This window comes from Anopheles stephensi, chromosome X, assembly GCF_013141755.1.
Source record: "Anopheles stephensi strain Indian chromosome X, UCI_ANSTEP_V1.0, whole genome shotgun sequence".
Taxonomy (NCBI): Eukaryota; Metazoa; Arthropoda; class Insecta; order Diptera; family Culicidae; genus Anopheles; species Anopheles stephensi.
The window spans coordinates 14,819,082-14,833,797 of NC_050201.1; the positions used below are offsets into that span (position 1 = coordinate 14,819,082).

The following is a 14,716-nucleotide window of genomic DNA, read 5'->3' on the forward strand; positions in this document are numbered from 1 at the left end:
CTGATTGGGCCTATTATAGTAGAATGTACATTTGGAAGAAAGCCAGAGAAAGAGGAAATGTAGGAAACAAAACAACGAGCGGTTGTGTAAGAGCGTGCCTCTTGATAATAAGCGTTTATATATATTGGTCGTGTTTATACACTTACTATTACTACTACTACTTCTTACTTAGACAAGCCGCACACAAGCACTCTAAGATCATTCTAGGCTCTCCCCCAAAAGCTAACCCCCCCTCTCTATCCAACCCCATTAATTATTACACGTCATCAACTTCTTCACCATATGTTGGGGGATGGGGATTCGATATCTAGGCGCACAGCACGTCCTCTAACTGGTGCACAACACCGGGGCCGCTACGGCCACGGCTATCGGAATCGCTTATCATCTAGATCGTTAGAATCGCAATATGAAGCTCTGTGCTGTGTGTGCGTCTGCGTGTGTGTGTACACGAAAAGGAGGAATATCGTGTGTATTACTGCAGCTTTTTGTATCCTGTTTGCTTATCTAAGTATAATTAAATTTCGAGTCCGTGTCTGTGGGATGCCCCTTTCTTGCTCTGTTCCTCGTGTCCTTGGTACGCTCGTGAAATTGTACGAATAATTTTATCCATAAACCAATGAAATTTTATCCATCCACAATGATACTCACAGAGCTAAATCACTATGGTAATCACTATGGATATCTGCATCCGGTGGTATGCGGTGGTCCGTTCTTTGTGGGGCACATCCTTTCCCATGTGTGTTTTGTTGTTCCATCTTGTGTCATGTATGCCACACTCACACACTCACTCAACACACTCGGCGCGATAAGAGTGTGAATCGGAGTGGCAATATTATCGCAGCAGGATCATAGTGTGGGGGATAGCTTGCCTTTTGTGTGCGTGTGGCTTAGCTTCGTGTGTATGTGTGTGTTTGTGTGTATGCGTGAGGGAGCGCGTGTGTGTGTTTGACGATTGCGCGCGTTGTTTCTGTGCCATATCCCAATAACACCTACATTCAACAAATCCTCCCTGTGCCATATTCTATTTCTGTCCTCTATCATTCCTTGTTTTTGGCAAAGGAAGAAACCATTTAAATCTTCCTCTCAACTGAAGCGCATATGCTTTTTGTAACCATCTATACATATCTCATTACTATTTCTATAAGGTGTTTCTATAAGGCCTAACAATTCCTACTGTCCTGCTCAAGATGGACCAATACTTCATGTCCGCCTCCCATACTGTGTTGCGTCGCAACAAACCCACACATACAACAGTGGTGCGCAATGTCGCACCACTTAAGCAAGCACCAACATTCTATTAATTTTCTTATTTCTTATCCTTTCCTCATTTCCTTACCAAAAAAACAAAAAAAACGCACACCGAACAACGATATGTTTTTTTCCCCCCCGAATACAAACGTACTCATTGAAAAATTGAAAAACAAAACCACCCGCACAAACACACGTCAATCAACCCGCCCCGTTCAACCCTTTGGCCTCTGATTGTTGGTATGTGTGCTTTCATCGATGGATAAATTGCTCAAATACACGTCCCTCTCACATACACAAACACGTGCCACGGAAACAAACCCATACACACACACATACGCACACACCTCGACTTGACTTGAGGGTTTGCAGGTTTTCCATAAACTGTCGAGCCGGCAACTCTGTGCCGGGCAATGGGCAACACCGTTACGCATCCAGCTTCGAGCCGTATGTACAGTCCGACGGCATCACGCAGGCGATAATGGCGGCTGTTGCCGGCAATGGTGGTGGTGGTGCTGGTGGTAGTACACTGTCCGGTTTGGTGCGGCCACCGCCCGCCCTTAGCGTGCTGTCGACGAGCAGTAACTGCAGCAGTAGTACTACCGGCACCACCAGCCATCACCAGCAGCAGCACCATCATCATCACAGCAGTATGATGGAGCAGCAACATCACAGCCATATGTCGATCCTGCCAGCGCATAGCCCCGTCGGGGGTCAGAATCATCATCGGCCGCAACACTACGACGATGCGTCGCTTAGTGACTGTAGCCCGGACGGAGGTGATCATCGAATGCACCAACAGCAGACCCTTCCGTCCGTACCGGCTGCCTTCTCCTTCACCAACATGTCCTTCACGGATGGCGGTGGCGAGCAGCAGAATTTAGCGGGCGGTAACGGTAGCAATCAGCTCAAACGGACCGCAACCAACACCACCGTCCCGTCCCCTTCCTCTTCCGGCCTGACGCACAGTACGGTGGCGGGTGGGCGAAGAAATGACAACGGTGGTGGAAATGGCGGTGTTGCATCCACCTCCTCCCGTTCGTTAACGTCTTCCGTCCCGTCTGCCAACAATGCCACCGCCAACACGATGGATTTCGCAAGCCTAGAAGACCTCACCTGGCTCGATATGAACAACAACACTAGCTGGATCGGTGACGGATCTTCCTGATGGGAGAAGCGAGGGACGATAGGTGGGATTGTATCGGGAGGGTGGACATTCGAGACATCCGTGGTAATGGCCGCCACTGTCTTTCCTGGAAATAATCTGAAGATTTGAGTGGGTGCGAGTTGAGATACAGGCTCTTGTACAGTCCTGACGCCACACTGCGAACTCTGGGATAAACCTTGCATCATCCGGCTAGTTGTTACCTTCCGATGAGGGGTGAAGGGGCAGTGGAAGGGGGAAGGGGTTCTAGCGTAAAGAAACTAGAACTACGAGAAGGGGAGGAATAGGGGGGGGGGGAGGTGTTGTCTAAGACACGAACGTTGTACGTATACATAAGCCATATTTGATTTTGAATTTTGTTGAAATAAATTCTTCGTTAGCCTAGGACCCCTACTTTTCTGGAGATTTTTGAAATGTTTGAATTCAAAGAATTCTCCAGCTCCATTTTTGTTTTACTAACTGTACCTCGAGCTCTTAGGGTGTCTACCACAATCAGTTTTCCCTTCTTTTTAACGGTACGATCGAAAGAAAATGCCTAGACTCCTTGTGTAAGATCCTTTGGCTTGACACACGCGCATATAGCACGCACCTATTCTCTACCACACACACGCACGCACATGCTTAGCATTGCTAATTGCTAATTACTACTATTGTTAGGAGTTTTTATTGGTGCGTACTCCGCCAACAACACCTGATGTGTACTCTCGCGAATTCGTTAGTGTCATAGTACAGCGCTGTCTTGCCGTACGCATCTACACTCTCCGGATATGAAATAGGCTAATAAGGAGAGAAACGAAAACGAAACAATGTTGTTGAATAAAATTGGTTAGACCACACAAGTTGGTGATCTTCATCAGCCAGGTGACAGGTGATCTTCATCAACAAGCATGTTTAGTAAGAGAAAGAGAGAAAGAGAGAGAAAGAGATAGAGAGAGATAGAGAGAGATAGAGAGAGAGAGAGAGAGAGAGAGAGAGAATCAAACAAACTAATCTAAAGAACGCAGCAACAAAAACCAAAACTATTAAAGCTAAAGGACAATGCCATGATAACTCTCTCTCTCCCTCTCTGTATAGTAGATTGAGCTGACGCATGCAGACTTTGTCAACCATAATACACAATGATCCGTTAGTAGACGATAATATAGAAGAAATGATTTCCATTGTTAGTACATTATATGTAGAAACGTGTGTTAGCCAACACTTGCATACGTTTAGGTGCGCATTGCGCGAGATACTGAAAAACAAGGAGTACTCTAGTCATACAAAACAAAGCACAAACATTTCAACCAAAAAAAAAAATCGAAATCGTTTGTGTAACGCTGGTTCTGAAGGGAAATAACAAACGTTACCATATAAGGCATATATTACAATTTGTAACCCTCTAGATAGGTGCGCGAGTCGTACACGTGTTAAAACAAGCCTCGACCTCGCCCACTATTGAGTGGGCGAGGGGTGCATGTACTGCGTGGTGATGACCGCAAAATGAGACCCCATAACCTTAATACCTTCGCCTTACCTTGGCATCTCCCTCGCTGTTGTAGTTATACTGTGTGTGTGCGTGTACTGCTACTGTTACTACTACTAATACAACAACTACTACATCAAGCCACTGCAACAGAACAGAAACCTAAATGTGATGTTTATATCAACACAGATGTGAGAGCTTTCGTCCTTCAACGTACCTAATATTTGTGGAAAAAGTTAAGAAGAAGAAAAACAATGACTGTTATCGAATTTAAATGCCATAAGTGTCCACCCACACACACAATTCAATTTCTAGAACACATGAAACTCACACACACAGAGCACTTTAAAGTAAGGCTAGTTCAATGAAAAGATGGCGGTCGATGAAGCTATGAACCGTAGTGTTTAAACGTGTTTGCACACTGTGTCTAGACTAATAGTATCGGGGTATTAGCAAAAGAGGGACAAGTAGTGGTAGTGCTGGTAGCAAAATTGGAAACTGGATCCAAGAGTCCCTTCCATTAGGGTGACCGCCTTGTGCTAACCAAAAAAAAAAACATAATTCCCGTAAACATAACTCTATGTAGTAGATATATACAAATATGCATAACTATGTAACCGCTCCGGGCACCGCTCTATATCACTAGTGCTGCAGCAGAGGACACAGGCTGTTATGTAGAAATCTCGTTTGTGTTTGTTGTAGCGCACAGTGACTTACAAATCTTGGGGTTTAAGATAGAGGATAAGGTAAAATTGCCTAGTGGCGTTTAAATTGTCTATGCAAAACTACTCATAAAACACTTACTAACACATACACACCTTTTTGAACCTAACCAACCCACAACAACGCACATTTAGCACATTTGTTTTTCACACACTGTTGTTGACAGGGGTGTGCAGCTGTTTGGTTTAGTTGTTTTCTTCCTTCCATTAGCTTCTTATTTTATTCCTATTCCTTGATATATTTCTGTTTTTTTATAGTTTTAACATAATACGTCTTCTTGGCCTATTCTTCTTTTACTGGATAAACAATGATAATGCGCGTGATTAATGTGATGATTTATTGTATCTTTCCATGTTTTTTTTTATACATGTTTGTATACCTGTACCCAACACCACATACACATACACACATACTTTTGTATAATCAAACCTACCACTACTCCGAAACACACCTCCAACAACGCTCGACTACAAAAACACATACACACACACACATAAAATGTGGCGGTGTGTGTGCCCTTCATCGTCCTTTCGTCGGGATATATGTATATATCGCCTGGAAACAGCTACGGTCAGACCAATTACGGTCAGGTGCCCGATTTCGAGCTCGAAAATATTGGCATGTTTTCATCGCAGTACCACTGAGCCGTCGGCAGTACGGGGGTAATCCACGAGTCGTGCGGCTGGGAGTGAGTGAGTGAGTCCGTCATTTGGTGGGTTCTGCTACTACTACTACTGCTACTACTACCGCTACTATTGTTGTTCGGATGAACGAGAGGAAGAGGACACCAGTGGTAGTAGTAGTGTTCGGTGTGTACATTTAAGCTGGTAGAGAGCAAATTTAGCACGGTAGCTTAAGGTTTACGCTACATTAAGGTACTAGGTTTAGGTCTTTACCAAACTCAGACACACAGCCACACGCAGCTTGCAGCCAAAACACACGCCATCTGTATACTGTTCTGTTTCCGGTCGTCCAACGTCGTTCGTACTCCTGGCGTTTTGAGCTTGTGTTGTGTGTATCGGTATCGTCCATTTTGGCTGATCACCCCTGGCGCTTGGTGATTATGGCCGATCAATTACCCTACTAAAAAGTCAAAACTACTAGCGCGCCCTCTGTTGCAAAATTGCGATTCAACACGAATCAAAACAACTGTCAGTATTTCAATTTTATTTACTTTTAACCGTTATGGCATTTCGTTTTAAATTACTAGTCAGATGTCAAAATCGCTCAAGAAGAAAAGAAAAAAAAAAACTGTACGGGTAGCCCAACCGTACGCATTTTATTTTGCAAACTATAAATCCTTAATGCTAAAGCTCCCCTTTTGCTACTATGACCATGGTTTCGAGATGTGTACAGGAGCTTCGAGTTCGGCGTTTCACTAAGTCATCTTTGTGCCATAAAAGAAAGCCTTTGATTTTAAAACATGTTTCATTTTATTTTACTCTCTCGGCTACGACGACGCTGTAGCATGAGCTCTTGGCTACAGGAGACGACGATCAAACTCGGTTGAGGTGAGGTGGGTGTGGTGTGATCTCACGCGGACGACTGTTGCGAAACTAGAAAGTACAGCTATGAATTTAAATGATAACAAAAAACAAAAACCAACCGTATAAATGTCACTTTTGTCATATGTTATGTGTATGTATTTTGTGTGTGTGTCATGCTGTCTCGTGCAATTAAACTTCAAGTGTATAAGTACTACTACTACTACCGTTCAATGGCGATCGTTGTTTAGATACTTACAAACAAGGAGAAAGGATTATGTGATGTGCTAGAGTGATAACGGTGGCGTACTTGTGTGTGTGTGCGTTAATTCTGATGTGTATAAGAATTACTTGAGTAAGAAAACGGTATACATGATAATAGAAGACATATGTGGACATATGTGTGTACATGTTTTTTTTTTGTTGGCACTTACAATATAAATGTTACTCAGCACTGCGTGCTAATATGCCGCAAGAAAAAAGAAAAAGAAAACACACACACGCAAATAGACACAATGAATGTACATAAGCGTAAACAGTCTAGTGTTTATAGCAACCAGTAATGCTGAAAATGAACCAGAACTAGGTTAAGCACACACTAGTACACAACAAGCATAAACCCGCACACACTAATGTCCTTTCTCTTATGGGTGATGTGTAAGCGTGTTAGTATGTGTGTTGGTAGAAATTCACAGACACACTCATACACAACACGCACGGCCTAAAAGCCACACAAACAAGCGCTAGCTGAGAGAGAGAGAGAGAGATAGGAGAGATAGAGAGAGAGAGAAGGACGAGAGCGAGAGAGAGAAAAGAGCGAGAGTGAGAGAGAAAGAGAGAGAGAATAAAAAGGAAATGATCTTAAGACAAAAGTTGCAGATAATAAGGTATACAGTAGTGAATAAGGCATGCAACAAGCGCAGAGCTTAAATTGACTGGAGTTGCTCACAGAAATGATCGGTTTCACAAAAGAAAAAAAATCTTTTTAACAAAACTAGGCAACGAACTATTACTTGTGTACACAACAACCACACACACACACATACATATACATGATTGTGGACGTATATACATGCAACGTTACAAAATGGAATAGCTAATGTTCTAAAACAAGAAGGAAGCGCACAAAAAGCGCTCATTTGGTTCCGATTCATACATTGTCATATACACTTCCGCCAGGCTCCATTCGGACATCCGTCCCATCGGGCACACCAGGTATGCTATTGCTGATGCAGAACACAACAGAGCAAAGGGTAATAGAGTAGGGTGTTCAAGGCAAATGCTGTTCTCCTATGTTTCTCTGCCTAACTGTGTGTTCTTCCCACCCATTATACTTCGATGTGTAGTAGGTGTGTGTGTGTGAGATAGAGAAGGAGAGAAAAAAAACAGTGAACAAAATGAACGGTGCGAGCGATTACGTAACTAAGGTCCAATTGAAATGTGCAAATTATTACGACATAGTCTATCCGGCGCGTGCGTTTTAAACGTAAAGAAGAAAACTGCTTTGAGAAAAAGCCGTGTTGTTAGCGAGCGTTTACTTGCAGTAGCGTTTTAAGCGAGAGAGAGAGAACATATTGCTATAATAGGGAAGCGGCATCATTAGCTTCTAAGAGTATGTAATACAAAACTTACAACGAATGTTTAGAGAGAGAGAGAGAGAGCGAGAGGCCCGTAGCAGCAAAAAAAACAAACAGGATAAACGAAAACAAAATGCAGGTGAAATGTAGTTGTAAAGTAGCTAAAAAGGATAAACAAAATGGCAACGAATGAGATGCCGTGTGCTGCTCGGTAGGTGGCGTGTGAGCTGTAAGATCTTGTATGCAAATGACGCCATTTTGTTTTTCTTAGGTTCAAATGAGAAACCATCGTTCTATAGAGTTCTTCAAGATTTGAAGCTGTTCCATTCTCCTGAATTTCCCCATCCTTGCTATAGTTAGGAATTACCCCTCCGGAAAGCTCTGGATGAGTCTCCGGAACTGGAGCGTCACAACCATCGGCAAATTATTTAAGAGATCATAATCTTCTAAAGAAAACGTTCTGCAGTACGTTCACATCGGTTCCCCTGTTCGTTGGACTTATTCCCCTTATCCCCTTCCCCCTTAAATTTTTCCTGAATGACTGAAAATATCCCTCTCACGCTCGATTAGTGCAAGGACATGGATTATAATCCTATATTCTACAATATGGCTAGTATTTGTTCAGGAACAAACGTCAAAACTGTTTTTGAAGATTAAGGACTTTCTTCCGAAAAAAGTTCTACTTGTATGTTCCTCTGCACGGCTCCTTTAGCCATTTCACTCAATTCTCCTTTATGATTGTAAAGCTCTCCCGAGCGACTGAAAATGTCCCTCTTTTCTCTGGCCAATGAGTTGGCACGATCCTACAGAAAATGGTGAGCATTTGTGTACGAAGACGCAACTTTCACACGCCCAAACACACACGCAATCGTTTTTTAAATATTGTGAACCAATTCATCTTCTTATGTACGTGGCCAATCAATGAGAGAGATTAAGGTCGGAAAAAAGAGGGAAGGTATATTGATCTCATGCAGTGATGTATTGGATCATATTGCAGGAAAAACTAAATGTGCAAGATTTAAGAAAAACAAAATACCCTAAATAGAAATAGTTGCAATGAAAACACAAAACCAATAGAGAGAAAGAGAGAGATAGAGGAAGAGATATAGAGCAAAACGGTGCAAATATAAGAAAAATGATGCAAAACATTCAAAGCGAAAAGAGAGTGCAAGGTACAAGCAAATTCCCAATATCCCCTCACTGATGGGACAATGTATGTGTGTTTGAGTGTGCATAGGTGTGTGTGTAACGCATCACTTACAAACTAAGTACTGAAAGTGTCTCTTGTCCCAAAGATATAGACTGGCTATTTAATATGGCGCCCTTCCCAATAGAAGAGAGAGAGAGAGAGAGAGAGAGAGAGAAGCATGCACAGGATTTAGTAGAGTCCTCCGGAAATGTGTAGAATCAATAAATCCGGGCTCCCTTATGCAAGAAAGCAAGCAACCAAGAAGCCCACCCTAGTATAGGCAAAGCGTAAATATTCCATAATGACAGAAGGTCATTGCAAAATGGCCGCCAACAAACATCGGCGCACACCGTAAGTCCATGAACAAGCACACTGGAACTTACACACATACCCACAGCCTCACAATACAACGATCTATCATTACGCTCACTAGTCAATAGTAATGGGACACTGTAGCAGCAGCAACAGCAGCAGCCTAACAATTTATACCCGGAAAGAAGTTTAGCTAGTAAAGCAGCAGCATACACACTTTGAAGACTCGACGGGCCGATTAGAGACAGTCGGGTAGCAGAGACATATAGTAGAGAGCAGCAGTACGAGTGTGGGGTGTGTTACACACTACCGATAATTGAGATGTGAAAATTGCGCGTTGTGTTTTAAGTACGGTGGTTTTTTACTCTTATAATGAGCCCAACTCGGCTCGGTTGGCCCTCAGTAGGATATTTTAAGAGAAAACAAAAAGGAAAAAACATTTGAATATAATTAACGTTACGAGTTTAAAAAAATTTGATAGCGAATATATACACTGTTTTTTTAAGTTCGGTGAAATTGTTTCTTCCCAGATCCCAGCGGGGAAATTCTTGAGGTTCGATGCTGATGGCTTTGTTTGCTGTGCTGTTTAGTGTAGCTGCGTCAGATAGGTAAAAGGTTTTTTTTGTTTGGATAATTAGTGAAAAAAAAATAAGGAAAGCGATACATGTTATGTATATATTATGCGTTGCTTAATATGAATTATTCTATTCTACTGCGATGAAAGGTGAACGAGAGAACATTATACTTAAACACAGCAGAAAGAATTAGCATTGTTAAATGGCTTTTAAACCCGTGCACGTTAGGTTTGTAATGGTGAAAAACCCAATGTCGCCTAAACAAAGTCGGTCGGTGTAAAGCAAAAGTAAAGAGTCGTCGGCACAAAGGGAAGGTCACTACATCCTGTAGCGGGAGGAAACTTAGCAACACTGATACTACCGATGCGCGCATCGGAAGAGACAAACAGTGTACATTGGCAACGGGCGGCATCCCCAATATTTACAATATGGTACGTGTTTTTTGACAACTAGTGTCGGAATATGGGTGTATAATGCGAGTCTTACTTACCAAAACAAAAAAATTGTGAAGAGCTTACGGATCGGTTTCCCTGATGAAGTTGAAGGACTTTCACAGCGTAGTAATATGCAAACATATTAGTAGCAACACAACCAAACACACACATACATATATCCAGACTAAAAGGCCGAGAGCGGATCCGTCCGTTTTGGGCGTGTGTCCCGAGAAATCAGAAAGTAACCCTTCCTGTAACACGTGGTCGTGGCACTGGCGGTGAGGCAGTCCTTGATGTGTTGTGATTAGTGCAATTTTGAGGCACGTCTTTTCTGCCAGAGGCACACACCTGTGGTCCACCCTTATATACCCCCTTAGCTTAGCGTATCGGGCTCGAAAGCTCTCGGCCAAATATTTGGAAAGCAAACCGGTGTGGACATGAAGAGGCAGTTAGGTTCATTCTCAACGCAATTATTCAGTCCCAGACAACAAACAATGAACTTTAACGTTAAATAATGCTAATCGTATACGAAGCCGAAGTGCTGGAAGATGCTGGAGGGAGCAGTTAGTTAGTGGATGCGCAATCATGGCCAACGCTGATGTGGTATGATCTGTGTGGTTTCTTGTACTTTGGAATTGTTGCAAACCCAACACAACACTGTATCTGTTTAAACAATAAAATTCTGTGTAAAAAAATGGTACCCTGTCCAAGAGTCTGTTTGTTAGTGATCAATATCACTGGAGAAATTTAAAAATCGTTTACAGAGCCGTTTACGGTTTAGGACACATTACCCAATTTATAGGTTTTAGTCCCTAGCTGGTTTTATTCGATCTTTAATGGCCTCAGGTACTTTTTGTGATACAAAAGTTCTTCTAGTGCGAATGTGTGTGTGAGCGAAGCGGTCCAGCGTGGAATAGTGAGCAACGTCGACACTGGTTCATTTCGGGTAAGTTTTATAAGATCGTTTAATCAATGTTTCCTTGTTGGCTTTTACAAAATAATTTTCTCGAATTTAATCATAATACTTCAATTTACGCTAACCCTACCATTCATTCATCTCTAGCTTGTGACGAATGTAGTTATTGTGTAGTGCGAATTGCCTAATCGTTAGGCGCGAGTAAATATTTTCGCACCGACACGATCATTCTTAACTTGGAAAGGTTTAGAATATATGTTGAAAACGCCTGTACAATAGTCTAAACGCAATACACACTTTGGGAATCTGACAACGCCATCTAGGTGTGAAAGTAAGGAACGATTGGGTCACTTCCAGTCAGTGTCATGACTAAGTTTAGATCAATGAATCAATAAATTGTCTTTAAAAAAGAAACAACTTAAAAATATTTTGATACATAAGAATAAAGTAAAGTAGACAAAAATAGCCCCTACTTCTGGTGGTCGAGGCGATAGCGGGGCCGGTCTTCACACGGCAGGGCCGGGGCTCAAATCCCATCTAGACCGCCTCCCCGTACGACTACTTTACTACGCGTAAAATTGTCACAGAACGCCAGAAATGTCAGGCAGAGACCTCTCGAGGTTGTAGTGCCAAGGAAGAAGAAGAAGACGAAGAAGACATAAGTAGCTGAATAAACTAGCAAAGAGTTTAAAATTACTGCAAATGTTCAAAATTGGCAAACATCGTATTTCTATTCTATTCTATTCTCTCTCATCCTTCTTCTCTCTCTCTCGCCCGCATTCTCTCTCTCTCTATTTCTTCTAAATCTCTCCCTCGTTTTCTTGCTTTCTCGCTCTCTCATTCTTCCTCTCGTTCTTTAAATTTCTCTCTCTCGTACTGACTCTCGTTCTAAATTATTGCTTTCCCTCTATCAATTTCTCTCTTGCAATTATCTCTCTCTCTCTCTCTCTTGCACACTCGGAATTTCTCCCTCGATCGAACAATCTACTTTTCTTTCGCTCTCTCTCGCTCAATTTCTCTTCCTGTCGCTCGCTCGATCTCTCTCATTTACTCTCTCTCTCTCTCCTTTCACCTCTCCCACGCTCTTTCTCTCAACCTTTCTCTCTCTCTCTCTCTCTCTCTCTCTCTCTCGCTTTTCCTCCAACTTTCACACTCATCTCCCCCTTTTTCCTGTTGCCTTATTTATGTCCAGTAAGTTTAGATCTGCAAAATTTAGTAACCCTTTCGGCTCTTTCGGGCATTCCAGATTACGGCTTCTGTCTCCACGAAAAGAACAAAATCAAAAGATCTCTCCTTCTACAGCTGGCACATCCCTGTTGGAATACATCACGTCCAAAGTCCATCCAAAACTGATCGCGTAGCGTTACTGTAGAGAGAGAGAGACACACACACAGCAAAAGAGTTATCACTATGAATCGCGGTACTCCGCGTATCAGTTTTACCTTCTTTCGCGTCTCATCGTCTTCTCCACGCCATACATCTGCAGCTAACATCATTCCAGCAGTGGCGATGCTTTCTCTCCATCCCGTATCGCTCGTAATAGGATACATCTCGCGCTTATGCAGGAGGTCAAGGAGAGCATTAAACGTCCGTTCATCATCGGCCGGTCGTTTGTGCTGTAATATTCAGCTTCCACAATCAGCACTATAGCCAACCTCCGAAAGTGTCGTTTCCTTTTCGCCGGCAAATTTGAATTATGCAGTATGTCGCGATAGAGTTTGATCGCGTTAGCGAAATCGTTGCTCCGGGAATCAGCCATCTTTTTTGCTTTTGGTTTTGAGATTTGATTCGAAGCACAGGTATTAATGGTCGAGGTGTTATCGAGCCCACTGCTGCACTAGTAAAAACACGTTCGGCTGCCTCAACGGTGGAGTCGGTAGTAATAAGGGACGATGCAGTTTTGCGCCGCAGGCTTACGGAAATCGGTCAACGCACGCACGTGCCCTTGGCTGCACCTTAGCTCGGTCGATTTTTACAGTCCCAATACATGACAAATGTGCGCTTGTGTTGGGCGCAAAAGTGTTGGGACGATAGGTTAGTGTGCGTGTTTACCAGCTTCGAATGTTTCTTAGTGAAGGGTCCGTGAGGGAGGGCTGCCCTTGCCACGCTCCTTCCTCTTAAGAGCCCCCGGGGAGCTTCATCCAGGCATCCCACTGCTGGGATGTGATGTCCAGTGGAGATGGAGATTGTGCCACGCTTCACGCTTTTCGCAGGAATTTTGCGCTCGCCTCTCGCCAGCCCCATCTCTCGATCTTCGTATCCAACCGAACGAAGTCGTAACGCGTGATTGCATCATCCCTTACTTCGACTTAACAATAACGCACAGGGTGCATTTAAAATCAGCGGCAGCAATTGTGTGGGTATTCGGAGGGTTTTAGATGCATTCTGATTTTTTTTTTAAACTCATAAGAAAGCTTTTCTTGCTGCATTCCTAGACATTCTATGTCGCCGAAAACGCATAAAAAAATTGCGATATTAGAAACAAAAAACAACTGAGAACGTCTTCGAAACCTCATACGCCTCCATCAAGGGATCAAGTCAAACAAATATCAGGCATTTGGACATGTTCCCAGACATTTGAGATGTTGTGAATAACGCTTCAAAAAATTGCCGGACGTGGCCAATAATATCTGAGATATGAGTCCAAAAAATCTCGTACCAAGCACCCAAATATCGGGGATGAGGTCAAAAAATGTAGTGATACCCTGTAACACAGACGGCAAATAATTCGCGCAAGCCATCGCCACATTCGAAACCCGCCATAAAACTCGACCCTTAGTGACTTCAATTCGTTACGGTGATGGGGCCGACGTCCCGCACGTACGATGGTACGATCACTGCTGAGACGCATACACGCTTACAAGAAAAAGTCCCCCCATGTGCTCCCTGAAGTCACCGGATGTCCTCAGCTATTTTAGACGTGTCTAGCGAAAATCATACGATCGGCGATGTATCAATAAAGCATTTTGGGAGGGGAGGGAAGGGGTGTTGATACGCACGTACAGTGGATTGTTTCAAAATGTGGAGGGAATAGGCTCGGTAGGCGACATGGGCCAATCGCGGGTAGTTGTATGGGCCAGCGTACGCTACAGTCGTTTCGTTCTGTCCCACTAGCAAAACCAACACACGGCCAGTCGCGACTGGTGTGCGAGAGTGAGCGTAACATCTTGATGCGTAATGGCTTGTGATCGTCGGTTGGTTGGTTACTCATTCGTATTCCATTCGTGTCTTGGCTTCAACGGTGACGCGCAGCTGCAGCTTACCTCTGTTTGATACGCTACCTTGGTGTTTTTCCGGGCTCACTGCTAGTGACATCGTGACCGCAAAGTGAACATTATTCCGACCATACTACAGTGTCGATCACAGGCTTGTCAGCTGCGCCATTCGAACACACTTGTGCGCCCTTGGAACATCTTCCAGCAGTGAACCGCACGTCTCATCATGGCAAGCGCACACGGGTACACCGTCCAGCACAGCAACATGGAGAGTCTGCTGGTAGTCATCCGGACCCTGGTGGATATTTCACCGTTGAGTAGCCATACAAAGGGGTGCTACATTTACCTGCTCGGGTTGCTGGAGGACGAGCTGCAAACGCACGCCGTATCGACCGATAACTATGACTGGATGG

General features: G+C 43.5%; 1 protein-coding gene across 12 annotated transcripts in view; it reads left to right on the forward strand.

Annotated features, from left to right (window-relative positions):
- Window positions 1-10,867, forward strand: part of LOC118510114 (signal transducer and transcription activator) — a 43,255-nt gene extending 32,388 nt beyond the window's left edge. For 11 of the 12 annotated variants that reach the window (XM_036051624.1, XM_036051615.1, XM_036051606.1 and 8 more), the window contains one exon: window positions 1,621-4,434. In XM_036051624.1, coding sequence (XP_035907517.1) covers window positions 1,621-2,416 — 796 coding nt within the window. In that variant the 3' untranslated portion in view covers window positions 2,417-4,434. Of the gene's footprint in view, window positions 1-1,620; window positions 4,435-5,166 lie in introns of those variants that run through there. The other variant, XM_036051675.1, reaches the window with a different exon arrangement.
- The last annotated feature ends 3,849 nt before the right edge of the window (window positions 10,868-14,716 follow it).